Source organism: Amphiura filiformis, chromosome 16 (assembly GCF_039555335.1).
Source record: "Amphiura filiformis chromosome 16, Afil_fr2py, whole genome shotgun sequence".
In the NCBI taxonomy this organism is placed as follows: Eukaryota; Metazoa; Echinodermata; class Ophiuroidea; order Amphilepidida; family Amphiuridae; genus Amphiura; species Amphiura filiformis.
The window spans coordinates 28,977,234-28,997,890 of NC_092643.1; the positions used below are offsets into that span (position 1 = coordinate 28,977,234).

At 36.8% G+C, this 20,657-nt stretch overlaps 1 protein-coding gene across 1 annotated transcript; it reads left to right on the plus strand.

Annotated features, from left to right (window-relative positions):
* Nucleotides 1-3,972: 3,972 nt before the first annotated feature.
* Nucleotides 3,973-16,250, plus strand: LOC140135845 (uncharacterized). Its single transcript, XM_072157484.1, has 3 exons — nt 3,973-4,077; nt 8,602-9,462; nt 14,217-16,250. The coding sequence occupies exons 2-3, from the start codon at nt 8,705-8,707 to the stop codon at nt 14,434-14,436; spliced, it is 978 nt and encodes a 325-aa protein (XP_072013585.1). The 5' UTR covers nt 3,973-4,077; nt 8,602-8,704; the 3' UTR covers nt 14,437-16,250.
* The last annotated feature ends 4,407 nt before the right edge of the window (nt 16,251-20,657 follow it).

Here is a 20,657-nt window from a genome sequence, read left to right on the forward strand (position 1 = left end):
TGATTGATGATTGATTAACAAATTGATTGATTGTTTGATTCATTTACTGTTTCGTTACTTGATTGATTGATCGATTTATTGATATGGTGATTGATCGATTTATTGATTGATTGATATATTGATTGATATTGATTGATTGATATGTTAATAGATTTATTTATATATTTATTTGTTAATTGGTCGATTGCTTATTTTAAAATTAGTTTCATTCTTGATTTTTCCCTTTTACAGCCATTTTGTGATGAGGATTGCCAGTGGTTACAGTTACAATCCCATCGACGAGAAACTCTTCATGAAGCATGTGCAGCTTACAATGAAACCTCACCCAACAACCTGAAACAGTGGCTTATGGATCATAAACACGTGCTGCAATTTCTTTGGGTGTCAGATCAACATAAAGCTCTGTATTGTAATGTACCCAAAGTAGCTTGCAGCAATTGGAAGAAAGTCTTCTACATTTTAAACAAAGGAGAGGCTCCATATAATCAATCATTTATCAGCAATGTAACGACAAATCGTCATATCCACATAAAGACTGACTATTCCGATTGGAGACTAATGCGCATGTCACCTGACGATGTTATACATCGGTTAAAAACTTACACCAAATTTATCATAGTGCGAGAACCGTTTACACGAACTTTATCGGCATATCGCGAAAAATTCGAAAATAAGCATAACCAAAATATAAAAATTTGGAAAACTTGGATGCATAGAATGTATCTATATGTAACGGGACAAAATAATTTGTTTGAGTTACCTAATGGGAGTCAATCAACATGGCCAGAGTTTGTACAATTTGTAAGTAATCCAAATGCAAAATTTCAACTAAGTGGTGCGCAGCATTGGATGCCAATCAGTGAATTGTGCTTTCCATGTCAAATAAAGTATGATATCATTGGTAAACTTGAAACTATGGACAATGATGCCAAATTTATATTGAAGAAATTAGGCGTACCGGAATTAGAAAGTGTAGTTTCGTCAAGTTCGAATCATGCAACCAACAGTTCTGATACCGATACACAACATACATACCTCGATGAACTTTCTGCGGACGATGTAAATGAATTTGAGAGAAAATATGAGAAAGATTTTAAGTTATTTGGATATAGTGTGTTTAGTTATGTTCAGAATTGAACTGACTTTGTTTATTGAAAACTTTAACCTTTGTAATTTTGTGAATGCTTTACAGGTGATACAACTTCTTATCATTGCTATATATATGAAAGGGTTTCGATATAATCGGCATTTTCATGAATTACGAGCTAATAAGAGCTATTAAACATCCAAAAGAACATGCACAACTCGGTGATGTTGTCACACGGCAGTGACGACACCCCACCCACCCGAGCCTGTGGGCGGCCGACGGGTGGGCCTGCACTTGACACTGGGCATAAGCTCTTTAGATGTTAACTTGAGTATGATCATCATTATATTAAAGGATATATATTGCAAAAACAAGTTTAACTCCATTCGAAGAGAATAATTATTACATTACAAGTTGACACTCATACGTATTTCTCCTGAAAAAAGAGAAATTGTGTTGGTAAAGTTCGGCCTCGTACCGTCCGGGTCCATCCCCCGTTCGAAGCGAAATTAATTTTCAAGGCAGCGGGCTGAATGACGTAAGTAAATGAAGCGGACACTATGAGTGTGGTAATCCCGAACATCTTTTCATTTAAGCCTATTAGTTACTACACATTAAAACAACGTTAAAACATTAAAACAACGTTTTTTATTTTATTTTGTTGTTCACTTGCATTTTGTCATAATTCTTTATTGTGTATATTCTATATGTCTTTTAATGTAAACTTTGCTGTAATTTAGCCTGCAGGCTACAATGCATTGTGTTAATAAACCATAAATGAATGAATGAATGTTAGATAGAATAAACCATACAAATATCAAGAGTGGGATTATCCGCCGCATTATGTTCACAATAACATAATGGCCTAGAGCTCTACCGATTCCAGAAAAATGAAGCTCTAATTTATTGATTTAAAAAAACCCATCAGTCCTTATATAACCAATTATAAAAAAATCAACATTTCTAGCTATGTATTATTCATGTTAACTTTATTATGATCATCGTTATAAAATCGTACTAATTTGTTGAGGATTAAAGAAATGTGATCCGGTTTTGCCAAAATAGCCCACACCTTATCCGTTAGATTGAACTAGCTCAAAGTCAAATGTTAATTTGGCCAGACGTTGGACATAGAAAGGGCAAAAAGGTGCGTTTTTATCCAGTTTTTCGTATGTGAATCAATCCTAAAGATTGTACAAAGGATAATTTCAAGTTATGCATTCTAATTTTTAAAACACATTTTTCTAATCCTTTTGAGCAAAGACTCAAGATTTTGTATATTCTTGATATTCTTAGCCCATTTCCCTCAAATTCAAAAAATAAATGAAAATTTGACTTTAATTGCCAATAAGTAGGTCTACTACCTATTAAAAGGATTAGGATGTTGCTATCTTTCATTTGGCAAAACGGGATATATTTTTATCCAAAAAACTTAGTGCTGTATTTTATCTGAAATCGGGAGTGGTATTGTGCATATATAATTGTTGGAGGAAATGAACATAAAACTAATTGTTCTTACATTTCTACTGTAATACCGTACTATTACTAAAACTTGTCAATTATTAAATACCGATGTCTTGCAATTTTCCTATGGGATTTTTTAAAATTTTCAGATTGAATCATCATGTCAAAAACAGAAAACCACCAAAAACGAGTCAAGGTTTAGTAAGTTCCCTGACAGAGACCTACAGTTCGTACTACCCCCCCCACGAAATAAAGTTTTTCGGCCGACCCTGGCCCCCTGCCAAAAACCTGAAATGTTGAAAATAAATTTCTTCATACTGATGTTTTATGAGCGTCAGGTGTAAATTAGTTAAATCCGTCCTCGTGCGCTGCCCGTAGAACATTTTCACCCAATATGTTATATAGTCCCAATCACCAAAGTCAAAAACTTATCACAGATCTAAGTAGGCCTAGGCCGCCTAGGCCTATTCAAAATATGCTAACTTGAAATGTTAGGATTTTTACAGTGGCGTTGCTGCAGGGGGGGGTTGTCAATCTGTCATATGGGGACGACAAGAGTAGTGTGTCATTAAAATGATTAAAATGACAAATTTGGGAACGAAAATTCCCTGGATTTTTAAAATAGAATAGTAAATTTGCCCCGGGAAATTTGCTAACAAACGCATGTTTTTGACTTTTAGGCCTATCCCAAAACTGATCAAATATTAAAATTGGACTTTTATTTTCAAAATCATATTATACTGTTACTGTGCAACTCAAAATGTGTGCCAAAAATCTCTTCCCATTTTGACTGCCCAATATATTTTTCCCCTTTCAACCTGTCAAAATTGCTTTCCCCTCTTTTGCACAGCCCCTCATTCAACATTTGTCAAACTAGGGACCGTTCACAAACACTTGTTGGGGGGGGCTGAAAATTTATGACCCTCCTAAGGGGGGGGCTTAGTTCACCACGTAAACTTGTATGGCTCAAAATTCGGACCGCTCGCCATTTAATAAGTATCAGTTTGTGAATGCGGACATCGTATAAGTTCCTTGTACTAGGGGGGCTGAAAAAATGACCACAAATTTTCCTGGGAAAATTGATTTTATATGCTTTTCTATGGGGTTGACCCATAATTTTCATGTCAAAAATGGGGGCCTGAAATTTTTGAGGTCTCAAAAGGAGGGGGGGGGCCGAGAAAAAATTTTGTGATAATTTTTTTTGCATCAGGCCCCCCCCCTTTATAATACAAGTGTTTGTGAACGGTCCCTAGATGTGTTTCATCATGTTGGCCCACAAAATATAGTTATTTTTACTCACCCTTATCACCCTGTATGTTTTCCTTTAAAAGTCTCTTTTACAAGGTGGATAACGAATGCATAACATAATACATTGTTTTGCTACGTGCGACGTGAGGCTAGTTGTAGAAGCGACTGTTATGCAAAAGTTCATTGGCATGACCGGTCAGCCGATCCAAAACACGCTCATGAAGCATGATGAGTGATTTTGCGAATTCTGCTGCGTTTATGTTTAGGAAGAATTTGAGGTACGTATTTATTTTATTTGAATATATATGTAAGTAAATGTGAATAAGAATGATCAGTGCCCATTCTCAGTGCTATAATTTAACGGGTCAAAGTAATGACAGTCGGTGAAAAAAAGTCTTGAAAAGTTTAAGCTTACTCAAGTTACTGTACCTGTACTGTAGCTGTATTCACCTGTGAGTGACACTGTGTTCTTCTTCTTCCTTGTAATAATAAAGTGCCTCCCTCATATATGTAAAGTTAATTTCTTTAAACTTCCGTGGTCCGAGCTGTGCGCCAAGCGTCTACAAGCGTAGTCAGCGTACACACAGAAAAAATAAGCATGCTTGTCCTCAATACATTTTGGTTGTCCCCAAAATGTGTCATACTTTTGGAGCCAATGCCGTGGCAATGGAGGTAAAATATAGTGGTTGCAACTTGTCCAGGGGATAAGTACATAGCTCAATATGGTTGTCCCCAGTGATTTTTGGACAAGAGGATAAGTGCTTATTTCGAACACTGAATGTGAGAAAATATGCATGTACATGTACACAGGACCGACAGCTTAAAGTTCCCTCCGAAGCACGAAGCAAGTAGAGTGGTGCCTTAGAGCCAGACCTGGGATTCGAACCCCTTGACCCTTGGATTCACAGTCCTACGCCTTAACCGCTAGGCCACGCTCTCCTCTTGTCTTGTCGGGTCTTGGAAAAACCTTATTGTGCCCACCTTAGTTTACTCGAGAACTGTAGCTTCGAATTTGCACACGATGCTAGAGTACCGTACGTTGCTATCGGTCGGACAGCGGTGCACTTTTTTGCACCGGAGGTTCATAATTCTTTTAATGTTGAAATTTGGATGAAAGTAGTTGGGATTATGCCTGGCTATGCACTTTCAAGTTTCATGTTGATGATGTTGATGATACATGTATGCTCAGGCAAACTGTTCCAACTCTGTATGGTGTGGGGAAATCAAGAAAAATTATGATGGGTGCATTAAGGTATATGCAGTGACCATGTTCAAGAGTGAATAGAAATAATTTGGCTAGTCCTCTTTCAAGTACGGTACCTTGTTCTACAAACTTATTGATTGCCACTCGTACAACACGCATACAAACAGTTATAAAAATTCATCGGTACCCGGTATTATTAATTCCAATAGCCTTAAGTTAGCACACATACGTGGTCTTATAAAGGAGGATTTCGTGATCCTAGCATCCTCTTTTTATCACATTTTTCAGTAGATATTCACAAAAAAAGCTTATTTCCAAAATTTCAGTTGATTCCGATTTTATGCTTATGAAGTTATGCATGATTATGTGTATTACACTGCTCCATAGATAGGTATGTTCATAAAATTTTGAAGTTCAATATTTTTAGCTGAAAGTTCTTTCATTTGAAAGAGAATCAAATTACCTAAACAATAAGGAGTCAATCATGTTTCTAGTGCATATACTTTTGAAGTTACAGACAAAAATAATGTCACCAAATTGACCAAAATTTTGTGTGTGAAATTGTGACAGCAGGCACATGTACAATGTACACTACTGTATGTGACCCCAGATGACCTCCTATTCTTTACTGTAAGAAAGCTGTTTTGGATGGTCTTGATTTACACACAAATTGCTTTTGAGCTAAATCGAGTGTCAACTTGGTGGAACATGGATTGCACTATGTGATAGTTTATGAATCCAGTATCATGCCAGTACCAACATAAGTCAACATCAGTTAGGTTTTGGTTGTCAAAATTAATTTTTAGTAATTTTTTCCATTGAGCCCCACAGTAAAGCCATTTTTGGACTGTACAGGCACATTGCACTTCCCTATGGATGAATAGCGCCACCTATAGTGTGTGATGTGACCCTGACTACCATAGACATGTGGGAAAGTTGTAATTTCGCTCTGGTGCACCAGAACGAAATTCAAATTTAGCGATATTTTTGCTAAACTAATTAAGCTGCAAGAAATATTTGGTACATAAACATTATGTAGCCAGAGGTATCCAGTGGTGTAAAAATCTCAACTTTTTTTTTTTGGAAAAGTGGGGGATGAGGCTGTGGATCACTTAAATGCCCCTTTAATAAAAATAAATTACATTTAAAAATGATTAAAAGTTTAAAAAATGAACATCTTTAACAAAAAATATACATGTCATTTTAATTATGCACATCCAGTGTTATCAATTTAACTTTAAAAATAATAATACAATTCTGACATAATATGTTGTGATAAATTTGTTTGAATTTATTAAAATGTAAATTTTAAAATTCAAAGAAAGAGTAATATGTGTGGCATGTCCAACCAACCAGCAAACCATGGCATACATTGTGTGATGTCAGCAAATTGAAAGCTAAAATGTTTCTTCAAAGGTCATCAGACAAGCACAATTAATTGATTGTTTATACACGGAATGTACTTACGTAGAATCATCGAGCTACTAATGGAAGGAGATTCCACAGAAAAATCTTAATCCACTCAATAGGGTTAAGCCGATTACGCTATTCAATGCGAGTCATCACTTGAATGGATTTAATCAGTACAGTCCCTCAAACACGGCGGTTTTGATGTTTATGATCGTTATGCGACAATATCGATCATCTATTTTAAAATGTAATTTAAACCGACTTCTAGGTGACCCGCATCGAAATTGATGGTGTTAGTGCCCTTTTGCATCGGGTCACATGATCTTCGATTGCGCCATTGTGTTTCCGAGTTGATTTACTAGCGAAAACCTGATGATTCCCCCTTTTCCTTCCAAAGTTACGGTGAATTTATGTATTTTTTCTGATCGTGATTAGTAATACTGGCGGGTGTCTGCGGGACTTTTAAACCAGTGGAAATGATTTGGAAAGGTTTTCCAAGACTGGCAATGTTGTTTCTACGATCCGCCAAGCTTGGCCATAAGAAATATTGGCGTTATAAAATTACCGGAAGTAAATTGTTTTCCTTTGTTTATGGTCACGGCCACAATGCTTTGTGGGTAAAAATGATGTCATTCTGCTTAGAAGTCGCGATAACAGTGGTTCATAACCGGCCAAGCTCAATAGATTAATAGCTTACCAAATCGATAGTGCGCCATTCATATCTGATTGCTCAGTATCGACTCATAACCATCATAGTACAAAGGGAACTGGGTTCGTGGATTCTCCTTCTATGATATCTCGATGGTAGAATATAATGTTGAATGAGAATAACCATCTTTTTTTGTGATTCCAGCAGTCTTATTGCACCGGTACTGCCAGCCTGTACTTTGTATTTGTAGGCCTATCTATTTATAGTGGGAATTCCAATTGAATGAACGCAGCTTTTAATAGCGTGACAAATTTTTGCGTACACTGCGTGATGTACGCCAGCTGCAGCGACTGCGTGAGTAACGCTAAAGTGAATCAACCATGCCAACACACTCATGATTGGTTAGCATTGTATCCAAGGTCGTGTGTTCGCGTTGTAGTTTGAAATACGCGATATACGATCGCGGTTGGATCGAGTGCAGCTGTTGAAAGCTGTGTTCATTCAATTGGAATTCTTACTATAAGTATTCTGCACTTTTTATAATTATCACAATTTTATTTACTATTGAAGTTTGATTCACTTCAAGTTTCACCAGTTGTCATCACATATAGTTGTAATTGTTATGATTTCTTTGTGTGCATTGTACACTACAAGCTACATTTGTACTTGTACAATGTATAAGCTAATCATATATATTCTGTTATCAGAAAGTGCTGTGTCATGGGAAGATAATACTACATGTAGTATTTAATCTGTGTTTGCTCTCGCTGTTGATTTTCCGGTATGAATGAATGAATGAATGAGAAAAACTATCATGTCATGTAGACAGTCAACTCTTCTGAACTGCCTGTAATAGTGACATTTGTTTAGTAAAATTGCATAGTACCATTGGACTTTGCAAGTACTTAATTTCGTTATATCGCAGTTTACAATTGACTACAAGCTAGCAAGTGATAACGGAAATATAATGCGTATGCCATTACCAGAAAGTGCAATGTCATGCATGGATAGGTAATATTCAGTGTTTGTTCTGATGATTTTCTCATTTCTCTGATTTTCTCATTTCTCTGATTGATTGATTGATTGATTACTGAAACTTTATTTTATGCCTATTTACATACTTTGATCAGCTTGTAATTGGTGATAATTATTCGGTTTTTGTTACTGCACGAGTCTATAATAAAGTCCCAATTTCTAGCCAAGTAAATTCACAAAAGTGTGCGACTGCATCGGTCACGCAATATGCAGTATGCATAGGTGCTGCGCCTGACTGTGTAAGCCATTTTATATCTATCCACGATGCCACAAGTCCCATTACAAGCTGATCAGCAGAATGGAATATATCACAGTTTATATAGTTATCGCAATTTACGATTTGATCCAATTTTTACATGTAATTGTTATGATTTCTTTGTGTACAATATATCTATTAGGCTAGATACAATCAAATTATAATGTATATATTCCGTTATCAGAAAGTGCTACGTCATGTGTAGTTAATATTTAATCTGTGTTTGCTCTGTTGATTTCCAATTCCAGATAACCATATTCAACAACATATAAAATACCCAACAAATGAACTGTGTCGTCCAGTTTTAAAACAGACTTTTCTTCATACAACTTGTCTTACTGACCTCACATCATGCATCGTGTACCGACCATCCTCCAGGGTTACCAGCGTGTTGCCCAGGCCGTCAAACCAGCGGATGCAAGCAAACTATTAAAACAGAGACTCCAGGAGTTGAAAAACACAAATAGCAGTCCAAAGATAATGAAACTACAAAATCTGGCGAGGGTAAAACAAGGTGTGCACCGGGAGTACTTTCACACATCCGGCATGTATCGTATGAGCAGTTTTGGTGTGGCTTACGAACCGTGGTCTGACGATATGGCTTGCATACTACAAGGGACTTGTTTACCGGGGAGCACGCGATACTGCCGAACAAATTCCATGTTTGGTAAGATGGAACTCTCTGACATCAACCAAGGAGTTCAAGTAAGGAATTTCCACACCACATCGAGACCTCTTCCGATTTATGATATCAAATCAATGCGTGATTTCACAACCACTCCCACCAGCTTTACAGATTGTCAGTTTCCAACTGGCTTCAAAGCAGAACCATGGACTGAGGACATAGCATGTGTTCTACAGGGAGCATGCCTTCCCGGAAGCACACGCTACTGCCGTACCAATTCAATGTTTGGTCCGATGCAGATGAGCGATGTCCAGCAGGATGCGCCCAGACGATATTACTCGACAGACGCCCCCGGTGACGGAGGGCAGGTGAGTCAGAGGCAGAGACTGAAGCTTGCGGTGCGAGATTATGGGTCAACGGTGATTGTATTCCATATATGCATCTCACTCATATCACTAGGCAGTTTCTACTTGGCAGTGTCGAGGTGATTATTGCTAACTTGCTTTCATGCTTAGGGAATTGACGAAATGATCAGTGGTGTCCTATAAACGAAACTAGATTCACTAGGAGGGGAGGGGTCAAAAAGAGCAAATTGCATTTGTAAAATGAAGGGTATAAATGACTACAGTCCAGCTTGAATTCACGGTGTATCCTTCATGTAAGAAATCATTAAGCAACTTGGCAACTCCCTCAGTAGAGATGAAGATCTCTGGCATGCTGGGAACATGCAAATCAGATTCCTGGGGAAGATTTGGTTTTTCATCGGTGAAAACCGACTTAAACTGATCGTTTAAGATCTCGACCTTGAATCTGTTTTCTGATTCAAGTTTGCCATCCCTTTTCAAGGTTGGAATACCTGTCGAATCGACTTTTAAACTCTTGATAAATGACCAAAACCTTTTTGGCGAATCTGAACAAACGGATGATACATTTGTATGTAGCTCCTGTTAGAGAGCACCAAACAAATCCCAACTCTAACCCTAACCATTACCTAACCCTAATCCTAAATCCAAACCCTAACCCTAACTCTAATCCTATAGTATTTCATGCTCTCTTGCACTAAGGATAAACCGAATTCACTGAAGCATTTTGGAGGACATGTGGCATATAGCACTCAAATACCATCTTGCAGTGTTATTACCCCATTTTGAGTAAACTTTGGCTGTTGCATTGTTAGCACTTCAGACATTCAGTGCAGCAAATTTTTACATATAATTCACTTATCCAGATTTTTCACTTTTCCGGCCAATGTTTGGTCCTATCATGGTCGGATAAGAGAGGTTGGACTGTATACAGAATTTTCAACATAAATGATTATGTTTTAAGTAGGACAGCTAGAGGGAATCGAACCAGCCATGTAACAAACTAGTTTGCGTTTATAGAACATCACCGATCTTTTTGTTTATTCCCTTTTAACAACAGAGTTGCCAATCTTTGCCTTCTTTGGGCATACAATGTAGGTTGTATCAGGCTACCATTTTAGATTTCAGTACAAAATATCTTATGGCACCACGAGACATAAAAAATTGTGCCTATTTCATAAACATTCCAAATAATTCCCAGTCTACATTTTAATAGTCAATGTTTTTGTAATTTTTTGAAAATTGCTTAAATTTCAGACTAGTTGGCAATATGTCGATCAGCGTGTCACTAATCTGTGAATTCAAAACAAGATTTTTAACTCTGTGATCAATGTTGCTTTAATTTGCTCTTTGTACAATGTATGTTGTGTTGCACTTAACCCTAACCTTACCGGTACCTACGTGTACCTGTAGACAGTACTAAACTTAAATCAATCATGGACTCCAGAAAAAGCTACTGCTTGGGTGCCTCCCCTTGAGCGAGGCGGGTGGTCAACACAATAAGGCACCTCCGATCAAACCCCCCTCGGGCCATTAGTTGTTTGGTTATCAAAACTTCCTTCACCCAATGGAATTTGGGGAGCTGCACAGATAATTGGTGGATAACACGCAAGGATGTTCGGTAAGATCGGAAGGGCGTCGGCAGCAACCTAGTTGATGCGATCTGATTGTGATGATTCACCATTGCAGCGAAAATACAGCGCTTTGAGTCCTCTAAGATCTGGAGAAAGGTGCTTTATAAATCCAAAATTTATTATTATTATATTTATTAGGGTCAATATTAAAAGTCTGTAATTATGGTCTAAAATAGACAACCATAAATTTTTACCCCAAAACACCATGGAATGCATGTACAACAGTACAAGGTGTTGGAGCTATTTATATAGCACTGCTACAAGGGTGTATTCACAGGGAGAGGTCACATGCGTGATGCGTGTGTTGGTTGTCCACTCATGCCTTAACTGACAACCAGTAAGGCTGCCCTGGCCCTCAGTACTTCTTGGTCCCCTTCTGTGCCTGCCAGTCACTACATATTGGCATTCTTTTTTCCCCTTGCCACACCCACATGCAATGTGGGGTACAATGTGCCAGAGGCAGGCGGAGGGAGTTCTCGATTACATTTTGACATGGGTGTGCTGCTGGAACTCTGAATCCCTTACTCATGTTTAGGGATTTTTGTACAAAAAGGCTGATTGACAGTTTTTGACCAATTTTTCTTAAATTAGGACCCACGTTTAAGGATTTTTTTTCTCAAATTGGGACCCATGTTTGGATTTTTACCTAAAAATAGGCTGATTGACCAATATTTCTCATAGCGGGACTGATGTTCAGGGATTTTTCTTGCAAAAAACTACCCATTAGAGCAGCACATCCCCACCTTATGAGTAAACAGCCCCTTGGGCATCAATCACCCTCCTCTTCACCTAAAATACTACTCTCTGTGTGACTACTCTTAGCACAGCAGGGGCAGGCAACACATATGTAGGGGTTCTCCAAGCAACCCACTCTCAAGCCATATTGGGGTTAAGATCTGCCAAGTTTTATTTTTTACATCTTGCTTAATTTTCTTGATAAATATCAGGTATGCATTCTGGTAGATCTGCAGCTTCATTCTTGTACTGTACTCACATCTAATCACGCATAATGAGTTGACAAAACACCAGCTGTTTGTGTTTATGTTAAAATATTAATTAAAATATTAATTAAGAATGACAAAATACTTTTCAAACATATTTTATACCAGCGAGGGGGTGGGGTTATTTTGTCTTTTAAATTTTACATGGTTGTGTGGTGAGGAGCGCAACATTTTGGGAGATGAAAAATGATTTACATGTACATGTACAGGCAAAATAAGGGCCTCAGAAACTAAAATTTTGGGTCTAATGAACTCAAATTAAACTAACATATTAGTTATGAAAACTAGTTTATGAACACCTAATTTATTGCAACCTGAAGTGTGATCCCTAATGGGGGTCTTTGCTGATTTGTACTACCTTGACATGCTTTGATATTTGTGCATGCTTACTCTCTCTGTTTTACCTTCGCCACACCCACAAGAGAGGTGCAACACCACCTCTCCTCCTCATCTCCCTTCAGTGGGGTGGGGTGGGGTGGGCAGGTGCAACACCACCTCTCCTCCTCATCTTTCTTCAGTGGGGTGGGGTGGGCAGGTGCAACACCACCTCTCCTCCTCATCTCCCTTCAGTGGGATGGGGGTGGGCAGGTGCAATACCACCTCTCCTCCTCATCTCCCCTCCAGGCTCAAGTGGGTTAAGGCAAGTGAAAATAATACCAGCACTTCTTTTGGCATGGCTGCATGATATACTTGTATAATATTTTTCACTCACACCTTTATACTAGTACATGATTTATGATGGTGAATGGTTAGGACTTGTAAACGGACTCAAATGCACTGTCATGTGCTTGCTCATACATGTATGTACCAGGGTTCGATTTACTTTGAAAAACTTGCTTGGCAATTTTCAGCAAAAATATTATTTAGGTGATGTTCTTATAATATTAGCATAAGTTTACATTGTAAAATATTGCTATACAAGCTGATATTTTGTGTAGCAGGTTGTCCAAAATGGGGAACATTTTGCTCCACAACACAAGTTAAATCGAACCCTGGTATGTACCCTGCGCAACCATGAATGACATGCTATATGTTACATAATACTGTCATCCATCATGGTATTTGCTAACATTTATTACTCAATTGTTAGTGCACAAATAAGCCTACTAGTAACGGTACTATTTACTCATTGCTCGTAATATACAGCAGCAGATGACAGCAAGTTGGAATTGAACTATTTAATTCATTGATCATCTTTAGCGTACTGTCAATCCGAGGGATTGGGCATGACCTTAATCTTCCACATGGGATGTAGTATCAAATGGGGCTATACTGAATGAGTGACTCTGTTTAAAATCTACACCCTCTGTGTGCAAGATGAAGGTCATGTCTTCAACAGGAGGTATATGGATTTCAACTGGAATAGCCCAATATAGGGATGAATTTGATCGCATTTTTAGTGTTCATCTGTTTCTATCCAAAATTAACCTCAGTTTGTTTTTCATTATTAGCATAAAAATTGCAATTCTTGTGTGTGGTTACAATGTAGTGTGCATATGGCGAATGCCCTAGCATAGCCATCCTGGGAGCAGGATAACATACTGTTCCAACCCCCCACCCTAACTTACGCCAGTACGCCAGTTATGATCATTAAGTCAAAATGCATGCTCAGTAGCTCAACCATTGTAAGGGAACAAACCAAAAGTTTGATGAAATCTTATGAAAGTCCTTCCATTACATTTAGGGGAGTCAAAAAGTTAGAATATGTTTGTTAAAAAACTATTTAAAATATCGGTCAAAGTTTTATCTTTTGGGTTGAAATTTTAAACATTTCAAACTTGCTTTAGAGGGAGGGACATCATCAAACTTTTGGTTTGTTTCCTAGCACGAATGATGATTTTTAACTCATCAATTCCAGGGGGATTAATTACAAAAATGTATGGGATGTGAGCAAATACGGAAGTTGATTGTTTTAAATGGCTTTAATTATTGCAGGATCTGGAAAAACTCACAAAATCAGAAAGGTATCTGATTTCATACAACTTTTTTTTTCTCAATGGATCCTACTTTTTAGTACTTATGACTTGAATGAATAAGGATTACTATTTTCCTTAAATTTACTTGAAAGTAACCTGTTTTATGTAAATCGTTGTTCAAGCAAATCAGAATTTAAAGATGACCTAATTTTAATTTTTTTACAGTCACAAGGATATATTATGTCCGATTTGTAATGCGATTATGTAAATTTCTTAACTCTAACTCAATTTTTGAACATAAATGCTTTTCTTTCCATTTTTACAGTGGTATTGACGTGCAAGCACTCCTAAGCAAGATCGGCCTCAGCCAGGAAATAATAGCATCAAAATTTGCCACAGGAACTAGTACTTTTGTCATGGCCTATGCTGTACACAAAGTATTTGCCCCTGTAAGAATTGGAATCACACTAACCTGTACACCATTCATTGTTAAATATCTACGAGGAATCGGATTATTAAAAAAAGCTAAAGCTGTAACAAAATGAGAGATTTTATAATGTTATGACAAAAAATGTTTGTTATACTATAGTATTTATTTTTTCCTACAAAAATGATGAAAACAGGCACAGTTGAGCTATACACCTCACTAGGATCCACAACATGCTCGTCTATCAAGGCACAGTTCTTTAATCCCAATAATTTGCACATTCATTGTATGACCTTAGAAAATTTGAGTACAAAAACTCATACTCCAAAACTTGAAGTCAAATTTTGCACTATGGTTGTTTAATTGAGGTCATTGAACTATGCCATTAGGATGAGGCCATTGCATGTCTCATTAGCCTTTTCGAAGCATGGCATACATGTACAAAATAAGAGGGCAGTATTCAATATGGGTAAACTCTGCCAAATTCAAAAGACTTTACCCAGTTCGTGCAGCACCATCCTAAATTGTGTCCGCCATACCTCTAAAAGGCTAATACAGTATGCATGTGTGTAAACAAAGGTGTTACAATCAAAACATTCTCTCACTTACATAGATGCATTTTGGCACCAAGTAATGCTAAGCTAACAAAGAACATGCTAAACTTCAAAGCTAGTGCTGGTGACTCGAGGTACATGTAGTCATGGTGGAGTGGACTATAGGAGCAGGGGTAGCGCTAGGTTGCTTTTTGGGGTCCCGGACCCACCAAAATATAATTCAGACCCCCTGTTTTTAAAATTTTCTGCAAGTTCAGGGGTCTCTGCGGACACTGGAGTGTTTAGTTCTAGTGCTACCCCTGTATAGGAGGTTGAGCTTATTTAATCACATCCCGGAATGGTAAAGTGATGTTTACACACAAAACTATCATCACTATAATGGCAACTCTGCAACCATGTAGTATCAATGAAACTTGGGCTTCTGTGATCATTAAATGTCGAATCCATGATAAAATGCTGCTGATTCCTTGTAAATACAATGAATCGCATAAACTGATAGCAAAATTAGTTGTTTGTTGCTGATATTATTTTCAAGTTATGGCCAAAACAAGTGGGCAACTTTATATGTTTATATTGCAATACAAAAAATGGTAGTAGCAGATGAGAAAATATACAGACCAATCACCAACAGGCAGCATCACACATTATAAAATTAGGGCCAATCGTCCCATGCAGTGCGAAAGACATGAAAACACAGAATTCTCCATTGCGTAACACAAGATGCTCATAATTGAATGCCCGGCCCTCATAAATATGCATGAATTCACAGCATATAAAGCACTTTGCTTGTTTGTGGATGTTCTGTATATTTTCCAGTCTGTGTGATATAGATCTATTTATTAAATGGCTCAGTTTTGTTTAATCATGGCACAGACTTGTGTAGGTATTGTGCCCGGGTATTGTGTAGCTATCAATTAACAGGAATCATGATTATTGTACAATGTACATGTGTAAATAATTAAAGGAAGAATAAAATGATTATCAAAATAGGGTGCCTTTAAAATAAACATTTATGCAATTTTCATGGGTAACTTCAATATAGAGGCATATCCATAATTGCTCTATGAATATGTGGATTATGGGTTTCTCTGCTAGAAGTGAGTTTGACTGAATTTACCCTGTCATTGTATGTCTTGGAACAACCCGGAGCGTACATCGCACTGGAACACATACTGTGCGCTATGCTGCAGGGGTGTGTGTGCTGTTACTGAAAAAGTGTTAACAATGCTCATAAGGAATTTCAGTCAAACTACATGACTTCTGGTAGAAAATCCAGGATGTAACCCTACTGAGCAACTAACATAGGGGCTGTGCAATAATTATCTGGCCCCCTCGCCTGCATAGGCGTAGATCGGGGGTGGGGATAAATCCCACCAATATTTTGAAATTAACCTCGTATTTGGCCATTTTAGCTATGCGCGATTTAATTCCACTTTTGCCCCATATTTCATCAGTTTAGCCTCAATATATGGCAAAGTTTTTCACATGCTTCGCATGCATTTGTACCAGTAACTTATTCTGTTGCCAAAAAGTGATGGATTCCCTATACTTCAAGAATTTTTTCCAACACCACCCCCCCCCCCTCAATGTCAAAAAGAAATCTAGACCACTCGCCTGGTGGGGAAAGGAATTTTTGAAGGGGATGGGGTACATTCATGGGGTATCTTTTAAATAGAATACTCTAAAATTAAGGGTTAGGAAAAAAACCCATATGCTGGCATTATATATATAGAACATTTTAAGGTTTGTAAATTGGGTTTCCATTTTTGGGCAGGCCATTTAATTTTGAAATTTGCCCACCCTAGGGAGGCAGCTAATTATTGCACAGCTCCATAGGGTAATTTGACTACAATGTATATGTATGTGACCTGCTATCACAAAATCAGTGTAAAGTCGCTGCAACTTTAAGCTCATTTTGTTGAGTTGGTGGTTTCAAGATATTTGGTCTGACTAAGTTGCGGGCTAAGTTTGTTTGCCGCCACCTGTACAAGCCAGTAGTATTATCCTTCGTGAATGGCCCATTGTGCCCCCATTCACAAAGGACATACAGACATACTTAGTGGCTTTAAAAGGTGAGTGAACACCAACGCAGTAGCCAGGGCGTTTTGAGTGACTAACACCTTGCGACTTTACGCTGATTTTGTGGTAGCAGGTCACATATTGTGTATGTTTCATAGTACTTCTGTTGTATTATTGTCAATGGTGTATAACAGGGGTCCGCAAATAGCGGAGCGCGCACCACATATGGCGCACCGTGGCTTCCCGAGTGGCGCGCGGCGCCGTGTAGATTTTTAAAAAAAATTAAAAACATTTTTAAAACAAATCAAACTTCGCAGGAATATCTCCAATATTCTATATATCAACATTTAATATGTAAAATAGTACAAAATATTGCACCAAATGGTGTCATTTGCACCTCAAATTTCAAAAATGCATAGCTTCTCCCCGGGCGACTTTTGCAGCCATTGAGTGGCGCTTTGCAGTTTTCTTTTACTTCATGTTTGTGTTTGTTTTTTTTTGTTTGTCTGGTTGTCAAGCAGGTAAGACGTGTTTTCACGCCTCTCTGGCTGACCATATAAAATCAATGGCAATCAGTTAAGCTTATTATAAGCTTTACCTGCATGTTGTATTACAAGTTTATACACTGTACTGAATATGCTGTTGTTGTAGTATAGTATACTGTTGTTGTAGTATAGTACTATTATAACTCAATGTTGTACATTTTAATATCCCTATGATTGCTATGGTCACAATATTGTAATACCTTTTATATTAATTTTTCCACATCTGGAATATAGTGTGCATTTTGTTTTCTGTATATTCATTGCTTGTACCAACATCATAATGGCTGATCAAGATAAGGCCGAAAAAATAAGTGCCAGTAGTTTTATTGGGGAAGTCATGGCAAGTTCTGAGTACAGGAACTTCATGAAAACCATAATTGCTGAAGTTGTTGATGAAAAAATCATACCAAGGTTAGAAAAATGTGAAAGTGATGTACATGACCTATTTGGTAGAGTAGAAGCTCTTGAGTGTAGTAGTAAAGATAACGATGATCTGGTCGATGTAATCACCAACCTAGAAAAAGAGTTAAATGAGCTTGAGCAGTACAGTCGTAGGAACAGATTACGAGTGTCTGGTATCCCTGAGAAATTAAATGAATCCACCAATGAAATTGTGAAAAAACTGGCTCAGGAAAAGTTGAATGTTTGTATAGAAGACCAAGATATTGACAGAAGTCACAGAGTTGGTAAAATTATTAATGTAACCAAGGACGAAGGTAAACCAAAGCACAGACAGATACTTGTCAAATTTACAAGCTATGCCGCAAGAAATGAACTAATCAGTTCAAGGTTTAAATTGAAAGGTTCAGGTATCACAATCCATGAAGACCTAACCAGAAAAAACCAATCCCTCCTGATTAAGACATCTAAAAACAGGGGTTGTGTCTTCATGGAGCACAGATGGGAGAATCTTTGCTTCGGTTCCAAGTACTACGCCTGGCAAAACAATCAAGTTGTTGATCTCAGGTATAGATGACCTGAAAAAGATACCAACAGTTGATGAAAAAATTGTCGAGAAATGTAGAAGAGAACAAAAATCAAAATCAAGACATCACAGCTCTCCTATGCAACCAAGGGGTGTGCAGACCAGAACAAGAACTGGTAGTCTGAGGTAGTATGTGTTTATGGTAAAATGAAGTTGTGGTGTACAATATGCATCCTTCATGTTTTTCAGACAACAAAATCGTGTTATATCCTGAAAATAAATTTTGTCATTTATGTTACATGAATGGAACTGTCATGCTATGTGAAATTGTTATTTCTTCATATTCTATTGTGCATAATGAGATGATGTTATATTTCTCATGTTATATTGTCAATCTCCTATCATACAGTTTGACAATCAAATACACACTGTATATTTGATAGTACCCTTCTTCATAGGATATGTAATCTATTATATTTAAATAAAAATTGTTTACTGAAATTGGTAAAGTTGAAATACTCTGGTGGTATCAGGTGTGATTAAAAATGGTGGTTGTTTTGATGAATGTGACACATGAAAGGGGTAAATAGCCCATACATCCATAAAAGCTCAAATTGTCACTGGTAGTCTGAAGTAGAAAGTTTATATTATTACTGATATGTGATGTGTGCAATGCATTCATAATATTTGGATATAATACTTGTTATATTTTGATGGTTGAAACTGAAAGTTAAATTACCCTGAATGATTGAAAGTATTATTGAAATCTTCATTCATTTGATAATCGGTTATACATGTGACATGTTATGGTCTTGGATATGAAATGATGTATTTCCATTCTCTTGTATATATTTTTGTCATTATTGATATAATATGATATTATATGCTGGTCATGATCCCAAGTTTAACTTTTATATATTTCCACTTAACATGGTGCTTGTCAAACAGACACACATTATGAGTGATGTTACAATTATGATTCTTATGAAAAATATAATATGGGCCTATATGACTAATGATGTATGATTGTGTAAAATATATTGCCATTATTAATATTTGCTGTTTGTTGGTCATGTTCCCAAGTTGAACTGCTTGTATCTCCTTCTAGTGTGGTGCTTGTCAAGCAGGCACACATTATGAGTGTTGTTACAATTATGATTCTAATGAAAAATATAATATTTGCCTCTATATGGTATAGGATTGTGTACAATATATTGCCATTTAATTATGATATTGTTTGTTGGTCATGTTCCCAAGTTGAACTGCTTGTATCTCATTCTAGTATGGCTTGACAACCAGACACGCATTATGAATGATGTTATACCATTATGTTTCTTATGAGAAATTTAATATGGGCCTATATAACATAAGATGTATGATTGTGTACCTATATGATGAATGATGTACAATGTATCAAATTTTTTGATATATGATACTGCTTGTCGGTCATGTTCCCAAGTGGAACTGCTTGTATCTCATTGTAGCATGATGCTTGACAAACAGACACACCTTTTAAGTGTTGTTACAATTTATGCTTCTTATGAAAAATAGAATATTTGTCTCTATATGGTATAGGATTGTGTACAATATATTGCCATTATTAATATATGATATTGTTTGTTGGTCATGTTCCCAAGTTGAACTGCTTGTATCTCATTCTACTATGGCTTGACAACCAGACACGCATTATGAATGATGTTATACCATTATGTTTCTTATGAGAAATTTAACATGGGCCTATATAACATAAGATGATTGTGTACAATATATTGCCATTATCAATATGTGTTTTTATATATAGGTTGAATTTGCCTAGATTATCTCAGGAGTGATTGAAAATTTTGATAATGTGTTTGGTAAATTATGATAAATATGACAGGTGAAATTGGGTATGTTTCGTACATCTATTGGAGAGTTAATGGTTTTCTAAAATGTGTTGTTTGTGTACATGCACATTAATGTTTGTTGTATGACATCTCTAATACAATAATCCTGTCACCTATTATAAAATGATATTATGATAATTCTTACAAATATATGATATTCTGGTTGAATATGAATATTATCTGAAATGAATTGTTTCTATCTTCTTCACTTGTCTTTTACACATGAAATTATCTTTCTATATTCCTAAGTCGTTCTAGTTGTGCCATCATTTGTCATAATGATTGACAACCAGACATGTTGAGGATCATGTCTTTTGTGAGAATCATTTTATTTATTTTTTTGTTGAAAAATTGCCACCTACATGAACATGTATCTTGGGTTCTTGTAAGTACCAATATTATTGTAAGAT